We start from the raw sequence: 16,796 nt of genomic DNA on the forward strand, positions 1-16,796 counted from the left end.
CCCAAGTACTTCTCCTTTTACGAAATTCATGGGAAAGAGATGGAGTGGTCCTATTCTTTTTCTATTGGCACCAGGAACCACACGACACCTTTTTTCTTTAAGTGGTCTAGTTTCATTATTCATTCATTTATTATAACACGTTCTTTATGTGCCTACTTAGTAAACATACTTATATTTAATGACCAAAAATTACCAAAGTCTATCCCATTTTGCTGATAAATAAGCCGATAAGTATCATACATAATTTGTTCTTACATGAAAGTCCCTGGTGTATATAACTAAATACCTACTTATTTAAAGTTATTTTTTTTATTAAAATTAGCTAACCTACATCTAAGCGCTACTTTACACCTCCTGTTTTTTTAATAACTTATGAAGGTTGCGGAGGTCAAATGGGACTCGCGCCGTGTAAAAACATTATTAAATAATAATTATTAATAGACACAGCTTAGACCGACATGACTCAAAGGTTAAGTGCTATTTAATTTAACTAAACCACAAATTACCTAACATTTAATTCGACTAACCATACAATTTCGTATGTAAGACCTAAAATAAAAGGTCAGATTAAGATCTCTTTTTACGAAACCTACCGCAATAAGACGCTACATATTTAGTAGGATGGATTCATAGGATAACTTGAAACGGAACAGTCTAATCTCGAATTACATAAGCCGTAAATCGGATTGAAACTTGCTGTTCCGGCATCAATCGACTTTCGAGTGCTTTCAAGAGAAATTGTTGCAAAACAATAGACTAGAAATTTTAGAATATTTTTGAGACTGCTTTTGCATAAAAAAGAAGTAGTATAGTGGCAAGTGGAAAGATGTAGTCTCTGCCTACCCCTCCGGGAAAGAGGCGCGTTATGTTATTTTATGTTATGTATAGTAGGTATTACACTACTTGAATCATTATTCCATATAAAGCCATACAGCTGAACGTGGCCTTTTCGAGACTGTTAGCTCTGTCTACCCCGCGAGGGATATAGACACGATAATATATATAGTTAGTAAGGGATGAAGACGTGATTATTTACATGCATGTGTGTACAGTAACCTACCAAAATTATTTATCACTTGCATGTCCTGTAGCAATGAAGTAAGTATAAAGTTATAAAACTGAATATTCCATGACCAATCGATTTTAACATGCTATCAGCATATTGAGGATAAACCAGTAAATGTTTACTGCATTTTTTATTATTTTTATCACCATTCATTTTCATAAGTATGAGATATGCTAATATTTAGGAGACAGCATAATGAAGTGCCAAATGCAGACATTTTTAAAGTTAAATTATAAGTAATACTTTAGTATATTTTACTGAAAAATGCAGTTTATATGCCATGCCGATTCTTACATAAGCTGTAATTTATCATTTATTAAGTTCTTTAGTCATATGTAAATTAATGCATAAAAATGAGTTTATTGTAAGCCTTAATTTTTGTAGCCTATATATACCAAGGTCTTATTAGCTGTAGATTAAAATTACAAAATGTACTTAAATATTTTGCAGAAAACTTTCTTCGCAAAGGAAGGTAAAATAGCATATGTGTAAAGATGATGTGTACTTAGGTTTAGATTAAATAAATTCCGAAGAAGGTGGTATTTAGAATACTAAGAACTTAATTAATTTAATGTTATGACTTTTTATTATAATAATAAGGGTCTATTATATAAATTTCTCATTTGCAATAAATAAATCTCACAAAAGTAAAGTGGTCAGAAAAACGGAAATTTCTAGATGAGATATGCCAACAAATTTTTTTCTTTATTATCTATCTTACACAAATATTTGCTACGATTCAGTATCTCTCGAAAACGATTTGAAATCGATCTTTCAATAAGTAACTCGATAACAATCTGTAAATTACAAAATAGTGCGATTCATCAGTATGGTCCGCATAAAAAAAATCTGTAAACAAGACGGGATATTTTTTTTAACATAAATTTATATAAATAGTAATAAAAGTCATTAATTTTAATCCGCAATATGAAAATTTACATAAAATAAATAATTTTGAACCTTTTCTATTGTACTTTAGCTACCTTTTGTACTGTTTATACAACTATTATATTCTATTTTGATAAACGTGTTTTTCTTTTTGATTCAATAAAGTGTTTTTACTTCGGTAGGTACATATGCGTGGGCGGCTGTAAAATTTGAATATGTACCAAGCTTTTTAATTCGGGAATTTTAACGATTCTACCACCGAAGATCTAATTTTAGGATCAAAGTCTTACATTGGTATTTCAAAATGCCGCAGAACTAAATGCTTCCGTTTTTATCAATATTTATTCAATTTTTGATATCTTGATTTCGGATACAGCATTACCATGCACGATAACTTGACAGCTTTGGCCGTACATATTTTTGCATCTTACTATATATAGGTACCTACTCGAATTTCTAATATATAGACGTATTCATTAACGACAAAATTTGGAAAAAAAAAATACTCAGCCTGATTGCTTTTTTGTCCGACCTTACACACCACCTGTGCACAACATAAAGGAAAGTAAGTAACAAACTGGTTTCGTTTCAACTCCTCAAACTTTTTATAACACCTCTCATTGTTGTCATGTTGTTCAGAAGAAAATAAAATGTTAGGTGCATGGATATAATAACGGCATTGAACGTTTTCTTTATTATTTGTGTTCAATTTCAAATCACAGAATGTCCGGCTACCGAATCATTGAACTCATTTTGAAATGAGTAAATATGATGATATCTAGTTTCGATTTGCCGTGTAGTTTCTGGTACTTCACAATAATACCCATGAATATCGTAATAGGTGACTAAGGAAGTAGGTACATTCATCTAGTGCAACTTTTACTTCGATCCAGTATGGGTTATATTAGGTTTCCCTGCAAAGGTTTTAAAGGTCAAACAGGAATCGCTTTGTGTAAAAACTTAACTAACTCAGACCAAAATCGTGTTGATTGGCCAACCCTTTAAAATCCTTCCTTCTTCCTTTAAAAAAGAATGGATTCTTTAAAAAAGGCTTTAGGAATATCATCCATATCCCGTTGTATGAAGTTGAGCAATTTATTAAAGCTCGTTAAGTTATTTCGTACGCCGAAATTAAATTCTTATCTACCTTGTGCGTTAATCTGTAAAACAAAACAAACCTAAATGTAATAGGTACTCCATGCTCAATGAGCATACAAATTTTGAGTCACTTCTGTAGTTGCCACATATTTCACCCACATATTCTCAAATTAGTGAAGTGTTCACGACCAATACATCAGGCTGTGGGCAGATAACAAATTGTCCTTTATAACAAAACAATAACAGCAATACAATGATTATAATCATTTGTTTTTTAAATGTCAATTTGAGACGGGCCCTAAAGCTACGATTTAATAAAATAAAAATTGACCTTGTTAGCATAGGTACTTATGGAATAATGTTACTGATACAGATTTCCATGATTAATTAAAAATAATTTATTTCTCATTAGTGCTTAACGACAGCCCAAATTTTTGGAAAAATTTGACCTACCATAAGTTGTTCTTTGGTGGCTTCCCATTGTATTCTTTCAATGGATATTGCGATGTAAGAGCTTCTACTTTTTACTTTGCCAAAAACATACGGATTGTTTGTAAAATATTCCACGATTTTAGCCTCTAGCTTGCTATTCGTCCCGATCTTCAAATGACATCTGTTAATTAACGACAAGGAAACTAACTTCCTTATTAATTACTCGTTCCTAGTACGTACGTGTAGGTAATTAGTCAGTAATACTCGTACGTACTAGGTATTCTACTAGTATTGGTTTACATCTCCAAGAGCAAAAAGAATAAGACTCGCCACAATGCAAGGTGCCCATCAATGCCAACTTGTCCGAACATATCCTAAACCTCTATAATTATTCCTTCCGTACATTCACCACTACAATTGGCAATCTATTGTTTTCGTAATCTGTGGCCTAACAATGTGAGGTAGGAAGAAGTCCAATTTGCTCTTACGTGCCGACACTATCTTGACGATTGATCGTATGTTGAATGAGACCGTATCAGGCACGACATGTACTTTTATTAATTGTTTTGTTTTAGTTTTCAATGTTGTTACTTGTTGGTTGATCAGTGCAGTCTTTATTTATTTCGGCATTTTTAAAATTCAATAATTTAAAGTCTTTTGTTCACATTTTTTATGATGACGGCTAAAACCACATGCGTGAATAAGTTTAGTTATTATAAAAACACTATAGCTATTTCTATAATAACTATTTTAGGTATAATTCCGCAAATATATCGAAGTTCCTACCATCATACATTTAGATAAAATAAAAAAGAAAATGAAATTAATATCTTCTTTTTTTAAGGGATCGGTAGAAAAATTAAGCCGATCAAGCGCAATCTGGATCTAGAATAGAATAGAACAGATTGATTGGTATATCGGTTTCATTTTCAGACTTCAAAACCCACGCTAATATTAATTTAACACACAGCGATACATATAAAACCTTTATTATGCTGTTCAGAGCTGAGATCGAACGTTTCCTAGAAATATTGAAAGCATTTAGTATCGAGCCACAAGTCAGGTGAAGTCATGGAATAATTAAGTACGTTAAAGTTCCACGCTCCTAACAGAAATAGCTCTGAGTACTGAATACAAGTAGGTTTTATGTTTAAGGGTCAGCCTAAGACGCAAGAATAGGATAATGGAAACTTCAGTCGATTGCATGTAATGACCCAACATCCTCCTGGCCTTAGTCCCAGTTGCAACCTCATCTCTCTGAAGAGGAATTCGGGGTCTGCCTGTGCCTACAATCATGGATTGGATTACTCAGGATGAAACAACTCCCGACTGACAAATCTTTTGTAGGGAAACTTAACCTGACCGTAATGTACCTTATATACAAGTAGAATCAATTGGAGCGCGACCAAAGACAGGCCTTGGACCTTGAGTCCTCCAGGGAAGGCGTATCTGCAGCACATTAAAACAATTGGTCTTATACTAAATTCTAAAATATTGTGTACAAAAGATGATGAAGACATATATTGCTATCACATCTTATTCCTTATGGGGATAAGCAGATCTTTATAATCATCACATCAACTCTTCCTCGCAAGAAGGGAGAAATAGATAAAAATGACGACGAGTTATCATAATCCCTTTTGCAAAAACGCACCAAATCGAATTGCACAGTCATTTTTATCTATTCTCCTTTCTTCGCAGATCTGCACGAGTTGGCGCGCCAGAACAAGATCACCAAGCAGATATTAGAAGCGTTTATACAGAAGAAGCTAGGGCTTTCAAAGGGATACGTGAGACCTCCTTCGGTGCACGAAATCCTGCCTGTGAAGATACCCGATGAGCGGAACGTGAGACAGCTGAACCAGTCGGACCAACTCCAAGAGAGCCAGGAGTATGAGGACGACAGCTTGCAAAGTGTGGAAAGCGAACAAATTGATTCTATTTACGCTGAAGGCATGTATCAATCGATCTAATATCGCTTATTTATTTATTTTAGAATTTTTAGCAAGTAATAAGGATAAAGTATACCTATCTATTTTTTTTTTATTTAAAGGCATTTGGTTCGGTTATGTGGAGAGGATGAATGCAAGCCAGTTGACTAAGTAAATTAATATACAAAGTTGGCCTGACGATCAGGAACGGCTTGCAAAAAGGTCAGGTCAAGAGTACCCGTAACCAACAAGCTTGCATGAAGATGAATGAGGATGAAGCAAACGACGTAGAGATACCCATCCGGGAAAAACTTTTATTTCTGTTTATGTTTGTAAGTGCATTATATAGCTCATTGAATATTGAGACTTGTTACAACAACTTTAATAACTAGTTTACAACAAATTACTATCAATTTAATAATGTTAGTCTATGATTTTCACTTCGAAATGTATTAAGCCTTAACTTAAGTTGTAAGTGCTTTTTCAGTTCAAAGTGTATCTAATAATAGACTAAGACAAGTAACTAATATAAGAAGTTCATTTAAATATCTAAGTCAAATTGGGGAAGGCAGGCGATAAGATTGCCAAATCTTGTAAGCCATAAAGTACACGGTTGCAAAGCCTGGAAATGTGCTACGAAAGTAGTATTTTGTAATAAATTCTCTGCACTATTTCCCTCATATTTTCTAAAGAGCCTTTACAGATTTGAAGACGGCGCGGTTCGCAAGGGAAATTTGTTTTATGCCTGGAATGTACCTTTATTACTTCGCGTTTATTTTTCTCACATTAAACCACAAAGTGATTGCACATCAAAATGTGAAGGGCGAATTGATATGTACAACGCAAATATTTGTTGCGTTGCGTTATATTTAATTAGCGTATTTCCAACAAATATCATGCTTGTTTCTATTCAACTTGGCGTTATGGTCTTTGACAGCAATTTGAGCCTTTAAACTAGATACAAAGGCGTAACGCAAAACAAATAATTATTTTATGGTAAGTCCAATGTTAGTTGACAAACATTGAAGACGCCGTGAGAATTGTAAGGTATCACGCATAGCACACATTGCGAAAATTGGTCAAGAGTAAAACCACCGTAGACCAAAATATTGCACCTACAGAAGGATGTAAGCGTGGAATACAAGCCAAAGGGTATCATTTAATTTTCAAAGACTTCTGTTTTCAAGGGTACATTTATATCAATTAAAACAATAGAATTTTTATTTCGAATTAAGAATTCCGACAAGTCTGAGCGGACGTGGAGTGGCCTGTATAGGCCTACAATATGATAAACTATTACATAACTACATTTAAATATAACATTTTAAATCTTCCATTTTTAGGAAAATTTTATAATAGGTTTTGTAATATCGTTTGCCCACTTGTAAATTCGAAAAATATTTTTACATATGCGAATACATTCAAAAACTTGTTAAGGAAATCAGGAAAAAAGAAAAAGGTAAGGTATAGGGGAGCCCACGTCTTTTGAAGAACTGTAAGTTTCTAACTAATCATTTTTAATTTTAATCATGTTATTAAATATCCAGAAACCAATTAACAAAGAGAAATCTTTAATTGTATGAATTTTTTACGTGATGTCTATTCTGTTGCCTCATTTATTTGTGCCGGCAATTTCCTAAGATAGGAAATCTATTTGCTCTGGGTAATTTAGTTAATCTCAGCAAAAATGAGCACAGTAAATAAATGCAATCTTTGCGGTTTTCGTGCAAATATCTCGCTGGGAGACCCGTATTGACATATTTCTTCTATTGTCTTATTGTATTGAAATGTTTGACTAAATAAAGACTGAAGTAAGTTTTAAATAAGAAAAATAAGCGGCGTATGAATATTCAAGTCGCATTGTGCAAAAAAATTCTTGTCTTAGTCAAGAAATTAGATCAGATGTGCAGTTTTCGGAAAAATATACTTACAAGTAACATGCCCAGGGTCTAACATAGAAACTCCTTTTTTTAAAGTCGAGTAAAAAATTAAATAACAGAATAAAAATATGTTCTTTCCACCAGATTTGAACCTACGCCAAATGATAAGCAAACCTACAGAATATTGAAATTTTAAGAGAATTCAAATAACCAGACAATAATTAACTTTAAAGCGGAAACTGTAGACTAAGTTCATAAACTGTACTTATTGAGGTAGGATTTAAATGCTGTAAATCCGCCTCGGTTTTGATTCCGGGCTTTCTGTGATAACTGAGTCAAAAGCGCAGCTCGCACAGACATAGATCTAGAGATAGCTACTTCAAATTCACCTATTTCATTTGTAAAAGTTTTTGCATGTCAAGATTTATATGTGTACTCGTATTGTTAAGTTTACATATATCTCGTCTATCCTTTTTGGTATTAATAGAGCTAACATTCTCGAAGGGGTGAATGTTAATTAATGAAAAGATAAGAAGTCCGCGTCTTTTTGAATGGATAAATTATAGAGTTGCGATTTGATTAGTGACAAGTTTGTGATATCTAACACTAGTAACTAACTTGCTAATATTTCGGTTAATAGCGATGATAACTGATATCGGTGAAACAAATTGTGGTTTGTCACGCTATTTTGCACGCAAAGTAAATAAACTCGCGGGGTCTATCAAAATCTATGTCTGTGGCAGCACGCCATTGCCGGGAAAGCGCCGTCGAAAAGCGGTTACTTTATGCTGAAATCTGCATCTAGGCCAAAACGTAATTTTAATGAGAGCTGCCTGTAAGGACTTTAGTTGGAACTTCTGAAGGGATTTAATTCTATAACAATATTGTGAAAATGAGTTTCGTGTTGTTTACCTCTACATGTTTATTAACTTCACGAATTTTTAATGAAACATCGCACATACTTAGTTTTGAGGATCGTGAAAAATATTCTAAATTCAGGGCAGGAAGAAGTCCAGGCCAAAGCGAACAAAGCCGCAGGCAAAAACCAACTTAGTATTATAGTTCTCATTATTTTAATAACAGGTGACTCATGGACAACATAGTTAGCAGCTGTAACAGGTTCTAATACTTAAGTACTACTTCGAGAAGACCATGATATAGCACAAACATAACTCCTGCTTTTCCTGGAGTTGTAAGCAGACGTTTATTTTTACCTAGGCCTTCTCATTTTATTTTGCGATGTAACATTATGTAATGTAGCATAGCATAAAATAATAGCACGTTGATTCAAAGGAAGTCATTATCTAACCGAACGAGTTTAAGGTTTAAGACTTTAATATGCCCTGCAAATGACTAAATCATCCTCATTTTCCGAGACCCGCCAGTGTACGAGAAAACGTGCAAAAAGAGCATCGTTAGTACGCACTGACCCATTTTCTTGGTGCGCCAGTGTACACTCCCCAGCTACGTCTGTGCTAAATACACTGAGAGTATATTTCTTTACTATTATTTATAGTTGATTTTTTCTAGATCTAATGTTCTAGCCGTATTCGTAACTATTGTTTTATCACAACTGGAGATTGGTACTATTTCTTTTTTTCTATCAGTGAACGGCAATAGAGTTTTATCAAAGTCTCAAGTATAAAAGGCCACTTTCCGATTGACTCTCGCAAATTCGTCAATTAAGAATATTTTGTCCATTATTTCTATTAGTTTTATGCCACAACACTGACAGATATGACAACTTATAAGACCCCGCTTTTTTGTCAATGGTTAATGATTATCACCACCAACACCAATCAAAAAGGCGGATAAAATGATTAATGAAATAAACTTTAGACAAAAGATCTTAGCCGTTGCAAAAATTTTCTGTGACATTTCCCTAATTTTCCCTTCTTTGTTTTCAGGTAGAAAAAAGTATCCAGGCTATGACAACGAAGTGGATGCCAATATTGATCGTAAGAATACTAAATTATTTTTCTTAGTTATAAAAATAGTAAGACTTCGCAAGAGGACATAGCAAATAAAATAAATATATACGGGACAAATTACACAAATTGAGTTAGCCTCGAAGTAAGTTGGAAACTTATGTAACGAGATACTTACTCAACGATACATATAGTATTTTATAATAAATACTTGTATATTTAAACATCCAAGACCCAGGCCAATCAGAAAAAGTTATTTTCTCATCATGCCCTAACCGGGATTCGAACTTGGGACCTCCGGTATCAAAGACAAGCGTATTACCGCTGCGCCACAGAGGCCGTCATAGTGGTGGAGATAGCAGATAAAATGAAATACTGTGCCGCATGACGCTGGTTCGATCACGTCTTGCGGAAATCTGCAGGCTATCTGGGAAACATATGTCTGGCCATACTACTAATACTATGTATAAATGCGAAAGATGTATATTTTTGTTACTCTTCCGCGCACAATCTACAGGACGTATGTTAATGAAATTTGGTACACGTGTAGAATGTAACATGGAAAAACATAATAAATCCTTTTTAAACCGAAATTTTCACGCGAGCGAAGCCCAGGGGCGCTGCTAGTAATAGCAGAAAGAAAATAGGCGAGCGTAAAGACAGGACAAAATATAGCGGCGCTGGATGCAACTGCACACGCAACGATGTTGTGGTGAATTAATATTTAATCATCGGGAATAACAATGTATTATTGATAACGGCTTATCCTAAGATACCTAACACCTACTTTTGCCATAAAATGTAAGTTAGTCAGCATGTTGAATAACATGTATGCAGATTCTCCGTTACTATTTCGCCTTGGCTCTGCATTCGTGTAAATTAAGACCTTAGACTTATAAACAGTAGAGTTCATTTATTTTTAAAGTGTTTAAATTTTATAATGTGACTGACAAAGCATGCAAGGACGCAAACTGACCAAACAAGTCACCTAATTAATAAAAAAGCATCAATTTAGCACATACATTATTTGGCAAAATAGTTTTGGAATTCAAGTTATTTTACATGTAGTTATTAGATTTGATTTTTAGTTATAAGGACCATGTCCTGAAACTGAACTAATCATAGATTTTTTCTTGATAATTTTAAAGGCTTTTATCCGAAACTGTGCCTGCGTCAAACAAAAAAATCCCGTGCAATTTCGAGAAATCCCTATGGAACAAATTTCATCTTTCAACGTTGAATTGTTTTAGGTTTTGGTTTACATACATATATATTTATATTTACATACGAAAGAACAGAAAAATACAGTAAATTAGTAAGACAATATTACAAAGGCGGACTTATTCCATTTAAAGATCTCTTCTAGGCAACCATTGAATTATTAAGGGGAGAGTTACTTGAATACGTTTTAATCTCCACGTTATCTCTTAATTTAGGAACACAACAGTAGTATAAATTTATTTTTATAGCAGTAAGAAAGGTAATGATCAAACAAAATGCAAATGATGTGATATCTGATCCCTGACATACACTGGTCCCCAAGGTTGTAGGGCTTCATGGATTTGATATCAAGTTGCAGGCTGTAAAGGGAGGTTTACATTTACATTAAACGCTGTGACTTTTATACGGGTAACTGTTAACTTGTCTTCATTCCCCTTTTTCTATTCAAAAAGGAACTTCTTCATAATTTACCTAATTGCGAAATACAATCGAATGTCCGATTAAACAAAATATGTATTGCGCTTGTATAAAGGTTTTCCGGATTCTTTAGTTAAATTTTTCATACCATCGTCAATTATGACGTCAGATATTATCAAGACTATTGTGAAATTTATATTTAAGTTAACAGTGACGTATGATATACAAATTTTAATAAAAACTTTCAATCGATTTGAGACCGCTATTCCTTAGATAATTTTGTAACACAACACGTATATTACAGTTACATTATTACGATAACTGTCTCTTATTTTCCCATTTTCTACCGAAATACACATGTGAGCAAAGATAGCTAGTATTCTGTAAAAGTAAATTTTGTAACCACTATAAAATACAATTGAATTGAACAAAACATACCTATATAGGGAGAAAACCACAGTAATTTTCTTTAGAAAACAATCGAGCCCCCCTACTTTGTAACAACGATGATGAAACTAGTAAGTAGGTATTCGGAGAAAATTCTCACTATGACTAAACGCTGCGGTAACAGTTTTGCTTGCATAAGTGTGCATAAGGATTATACCTGCCAATAGTTTACACACGATTATCAAGTGAAATAATATCGGTACAAAAAAGTATTTAATGTTTAACACGCGATTCTCATTGCTCGTGGTTATTCATCTTGGAATACTTAGGTACATACTCGTATTAATAGTAATAATTATTCCGTAATGTAATACAATAACTGATTCCGGTTGGAATTTTAAAGTTTCTTTATTCCTTATTGTTTACGTAGGTCACAAATCCACCTTTGACGTGACTTTTGAGTTTCTTCATTACAAACGTATTTTAGTATGTTTGTAATGAAGAAACTCATAAAAAGAGAAAAATACTGTTAATTTGTACACAGATAGATTAGACCTTTAAAAAAAGCATATACAACTAATACCTTTTTAAAATAAAATTTACTTAATTTATACGGTAGAGCGGTAAAACCTACCACCGGTTTTTTATCAAATTTCCCGGAGAATTGTGAACCCCTTTACATTTTGGAGTCGGTTGACGATAGTTTCATGATGCCGGACCGAGTCGATTAAAGTCACTTTTGCAAAAAAAAAACGATGATTGCTCGATTACCACGTCAATCAACACATTACGCCAATCGACACCTTAGAAAAGCTATTATTACCCCACAACATTGGTGTTGTGAGTTGCGACATCAGCAATGATCGGGGTATTTTAGGGTTATGTAGCTTAGAAAGAAAAACTCTAAACAGGGTTATGTAGCTTAGAAAGAAAAAACTCTAAAAAGGGTTATATAGCTTAGAAAGAAAAACTGTAGCTTTGAATATATAAAAGAGGACACTGACTGACTACTTGACTGACATATCAACAATGGGTCTTGTGTAGTTTATTGAAATTTCTGACGTAGGTTCCTTATATAATCTAGGGGTGTTCTAAATGAAGATTTCCCTGAACTCCGCGGAAGGAGAAATTTTACTCATTATCCAGGCGGAGCCGCGAGCGTAAAAATCACTCCGTATTATAAAGTCCCCCTTTTTTCTGTCTGTATGTATGTTCTAATATAGCAAAGGTGTAAACGGATTTTGGTCTTGTTTGAAACATTAGAAAAAGGTTTTCTAAGGTTGATATTAATAAATGCTATCCTAGCGAAGTCAGGGTCGGTTGTTAAGTATAGATAAAACAAATTAAACGACTACTATTAATGTTTTAATATGTCCGGTGAAAAACGAAAACTGGTTAAGTTTATAAGCGCTTAAGCATGAAGGCTTTAAGGTCTTTGTTCGATAGTCCTTGCCCTTTGGAGGTCGATAGCATGGAATTAATTCCCCAGATTCCCTTTGATGCAGCCTTGAGACACGACCAGTTTTACTGCCACTAACTTATGGATTTATAGACGAGAAGTAAACCAAATAAAAAAAACAAAGTTCATTGCAATGTGTGTTTCGATCGAAAGGAATATTTTTGTAAAGCAAATTATTCGTTTTTTGAAATACATTAGCTGATAAAAAGTGTCAATTTTAAAACGGAGCCAAATATTTATACCTATAAATTTTATCTTGTCTTTTTTTCTTGTTTCGTCTTATTTTACCTTAAATGTGATATAATAAAATACAATGACATAATCCTTAGTGGATTTTATTCATTAAATTTTTGCTATTTCTCATGAGTCACAAAATAAAAACAGGCAGTACTTACTTGTGTTTAGAAAACCGTAGTAGTCAAAAACATAATTTAATATACAGGACTTCGGTGTATTATGTTATAACTATAGTCTATATTTTAATATGAATCTAGTATTGTATGTTTTCACTAGACCAAACAATCAGTATATGTTTATAAAACTTTTGAGTGAGTGACGGACAACGCACAGACGATGTACTGAGAGAGGATTTCCCGAAATCAACAGAATTTTACCAAATACGCGAGCGAATCCGCGGGCGTCCTCTAGTAATTTAAATAAAAAGTTCACGTTTACAATATGATTACGAAAGTTATTATTTTATCAAATTTCGTAGCTATATGATTATATCGTACCTGATCAATTTCTGACAAAAATCATTAAATTTTTGGCCATTGACTAATTTATTTTTACCTGGTACCTAGTAAATGCAGGCTAGGTATTCATAAAAACTTCTAAATAACAAACGAATGGACGAATAACTCGCTTTTTTATAATTGAAAATCCAGTTAGTTAACGTTAAAAATGCGAACTTCGCAAAGCTTTCGTTCTGTGACACCGCCAGCGGAACTTCCGAGCCAGTTATTTCAATACAAATGTTTTTCTTTCAAAGAGCGCACTTTGAAATCATTTTACAATGAGCACGAAGCACGACAACTGCGCTTGTTTATTTACTTTATGAATTTGATGTTATTGAACTTTGCCGTGTGGTTCCCGGCACCATTAGAAAAAATAATAGGACCACTTCATCTACAGCTACAGGCTAGCAACCTGTCACTATTTGAATTTCAATTCTATCAATAATCCAAACAGCTGAATGTGGCCTATCCGTTTTTTAAAGACTGTTGGCTCTGTCTACCCCGCAAGGGATATAGACGTGATTATATGTATGTATGCACTTTTTAAGTCGGTATATTTTTTTTTTCAAAACTCTTGCATTAGCAAGCACCTGATAAACAACATGGAGCGGTAGAAAACTGAAATGAATCTGAGAAATATATAATCTTATCTACATATCCTATAATTTCTGCGAGAACACAGCTTTATGTACCAGGATGCTAAAAAATCATCAAAAAATATGTGAAATTAGAGTTAATTTAATAAATTACCATATATTTTAAGTTCAAAACCAACAAAGTAATAGACCTACTTTAACTGTATTTTTTTTATTGAATCTACAACAGCCTAGTAGGTACTAGCAACGTCCAGTAGTTAAAAATAGTTGCTTAAAGCTTTGCATTTTGATCATCCAACAAGATAGCAAACTAGCAACGTCCTTCAAGTTTACCTTGACATTTCAGTGGGGACGAGTGTGGTTTGTTTTTGTTTTGTGCAAGTCAGTCACGTCAGTCACGTCAGTCATAAAACAGGGAGAAATGATGATAATAAAGGATTATTAATTTTTGCCTGGCGAATAAAACAAGTAAACAATAAAACGCAAATGAGAACAAAATACAGTTAAAAAAATGTTAGACCTATTGTTAGTGTCACTCAAATTAATTAAAGCTTAAAAAAAAGAATGTAAAGTTCGGATTTATTTTAAGAAAAATAAAACATACTTTAATATGGTTGAACTCCTTTCTAAAACCTAAAGAATTAATAAACATAAACAATTTAAATACATCAAAAATAAACTGGTATTCACGTCAATAAAAATTTAGACTTGATTTTAAAATAAATTTCAATTTGGAACAATATATTTTTTGCTGATATGAATGACTTTATTTCTCAGCACGTCTACGTCTAGAAAATCAAATCTAGTTATTAAACTACATTCCGAATGGTGACAAAATTGCATTGTATGCTATGCACTACAACCTTGCAAAGGTCAATTCAATTGACCGTTCAGATGCGTTTGCGCCATCCTCAAACATCGCTTGACCAAAGAATGTGGCTTTCGAGCGAAGGTTGCAAAAGCTTCGATACTTTAGTACAACCGCGACTACCGTGCCAACCACGCGTTTCGATTTGCGCACGCGCATACGGACGCGATTCGAATCACGAACACATTCACGTAATACCTAAGTGCCATAAAAATTGAGGTTAAAAAGTGTTTTAGACCAGATACACAATTACAGTGGTTTTTTTTTGTGTTTTGTAATCTGAACTTCTTTTTTTAAATATAATGGGGCAATGTCACTTTAGGATGTCATATGACCTTGAACTTAATCAATATAAAGTGCATTTATGAGAAAAACAAAAAAGTTAATGGTAGGACAACCTGACTAATCGCATTATTATGTTATTAAAAGAAATAAGATAAATATTTATTACTTAATTTATTAAACGTGTTTATTGTTTGGAAAAACAGCATATTATATTACTTTTATAGCAAAAAATAAAGCAATATATAATAAAAGAGTAGACTATAAGATGTCATAGACATGACACATTACTTTATTATTATTTTCTTCTTAGTACAAGTAGCATAAATAATATTAGTTACAATTTAGTATCCCAGGACATAGTCTTATGAGGTCATATATAAATGAGTCATAGTTATCAGTTGTCAGTCCACATTTCTGCATACACTACACGAGGTCATGGAGCTTTTGAGAGCTTTCGATAGTGCATTGTGTTTATAGGTTTATGTCTAATTATTTAAGACTCGTCGTAGACTTTGTATGCGTAAGATACCAATAGAAATCTGAATTTGAAATTATTTTATTTTTATATCCAAGTACCTACATATACTTACTGTAAGGTCAAGGCACAAACAGTGGGATAAATAAAAAAAAATATACGAACTTAACTAATAAATAATAAAAGACTAACAACATCTTACCTAGGCCTAGCAGTCTTTTCTGACTGACTGAAGACTTCTATGTGGCGTACCTACTGAACATTGTTTATTCAAATTTGATTATTAAATCAACTATATATAAAATAATTGTTATCTGGGAATAGTTTTTAAGCATGTTATTGCAAAAGAATATTGAATGTAAAAGTGGACAAAAAATTTGAACTCTTCTGCTAGCTTTACCTTCTGCTAGAGTTAATACCGGTTACGCCCTCTCAGTAGACGTGCCCGAAGTGCACATTTTGACCATGCTCTTGAGTTGAGTATGTCAGGTTTTTACACGAAGTGACTCTCGTCTGACTCCTGCGAAATTGTAAGTGGAACCTTAATGGATCATGGCAAATCTGCACTAGATTAATTAGCCTATTCCCTTAGTCGCCTTTTACGACATCCCAGAGGAAGGTGAGCGAATGTTCCCATTTTTACTGCCGGTACAACAAGACCCATTTGTTAATATTCTTTCAATTCATCATTGAATTTCCAAAACGTTGAAAAGATAATTTGCAAGGTGTCGTATAGGTAGAAGTGCATTTATGTAATGGTAATAGCTAGGTAGGATAATAATTATATGTCTTGTAAATTGAATTTCATTGCATCAAAATTATGCCATCCATTAAATTTTCCTCGCAACTAAGATATGCTTGTTTAATTGCATACATTATGAAACTAACAAGTTTGATAATTGACTCTTGATAATCAAGGACGGGAATATTAAAAAAAATTGAATAATTGTCATTGTGCGTCAAAAACTCAAGTTACCAACAAGGAATCGCCCAAACGACACATCGGCGCGATACAAGTATGTGAATAGAAATCGATTGCGTAACGGACTATCTACCATCCTCGGTGGCGGCGCCGGAAAACCGGTATTCCCCTCGAAATGAAGCCGGACGCCACCCGGTCACCGCCCG

At 33.5% G+C, this 16,796-nt stretch overlaps 1 protein-coding gene across 1 annotated transcript in view; it reads left to right on the top strand.

The window, feature by feature from the left end:
• The window catches only part of LOC106134923 (uncharacterized), a 57,379-nt gene that overhangs the window by 22,325 nt on the left and 18,258 nt on the right, over nt 1-16,796 (top strand). The window contains exons 2-3 of the mRNA XM_013335066.2: nt 5,186-5,437; nt 9,203-9,253. Of these exons, the coding sequence (XP_013190520.2) occupies nt 5,186-5,437; nt 9,203-9,253 (303 nt within the window). The remainder of the gene's footprint in view (nt 1-5,185; nt 5,438-9,202; nt 9,254-16,796) is intronic.

This window comes from Amyelois transitella, chromosome 11, assembly GCF_032362555.1.
Source record: "Amyelois transitella isolate CPQ chromosome 11, ilAmyTran1.1, whole genome shotgun sequence".
In the NCBI taxonomy this organism is placed as follows: domain Eukaryota; kingdom Metazoa; phylum Arthropoda; class Insecta; order Lepidoptera; family Pyralidae; genus Amyelois; species Amyelois transitella.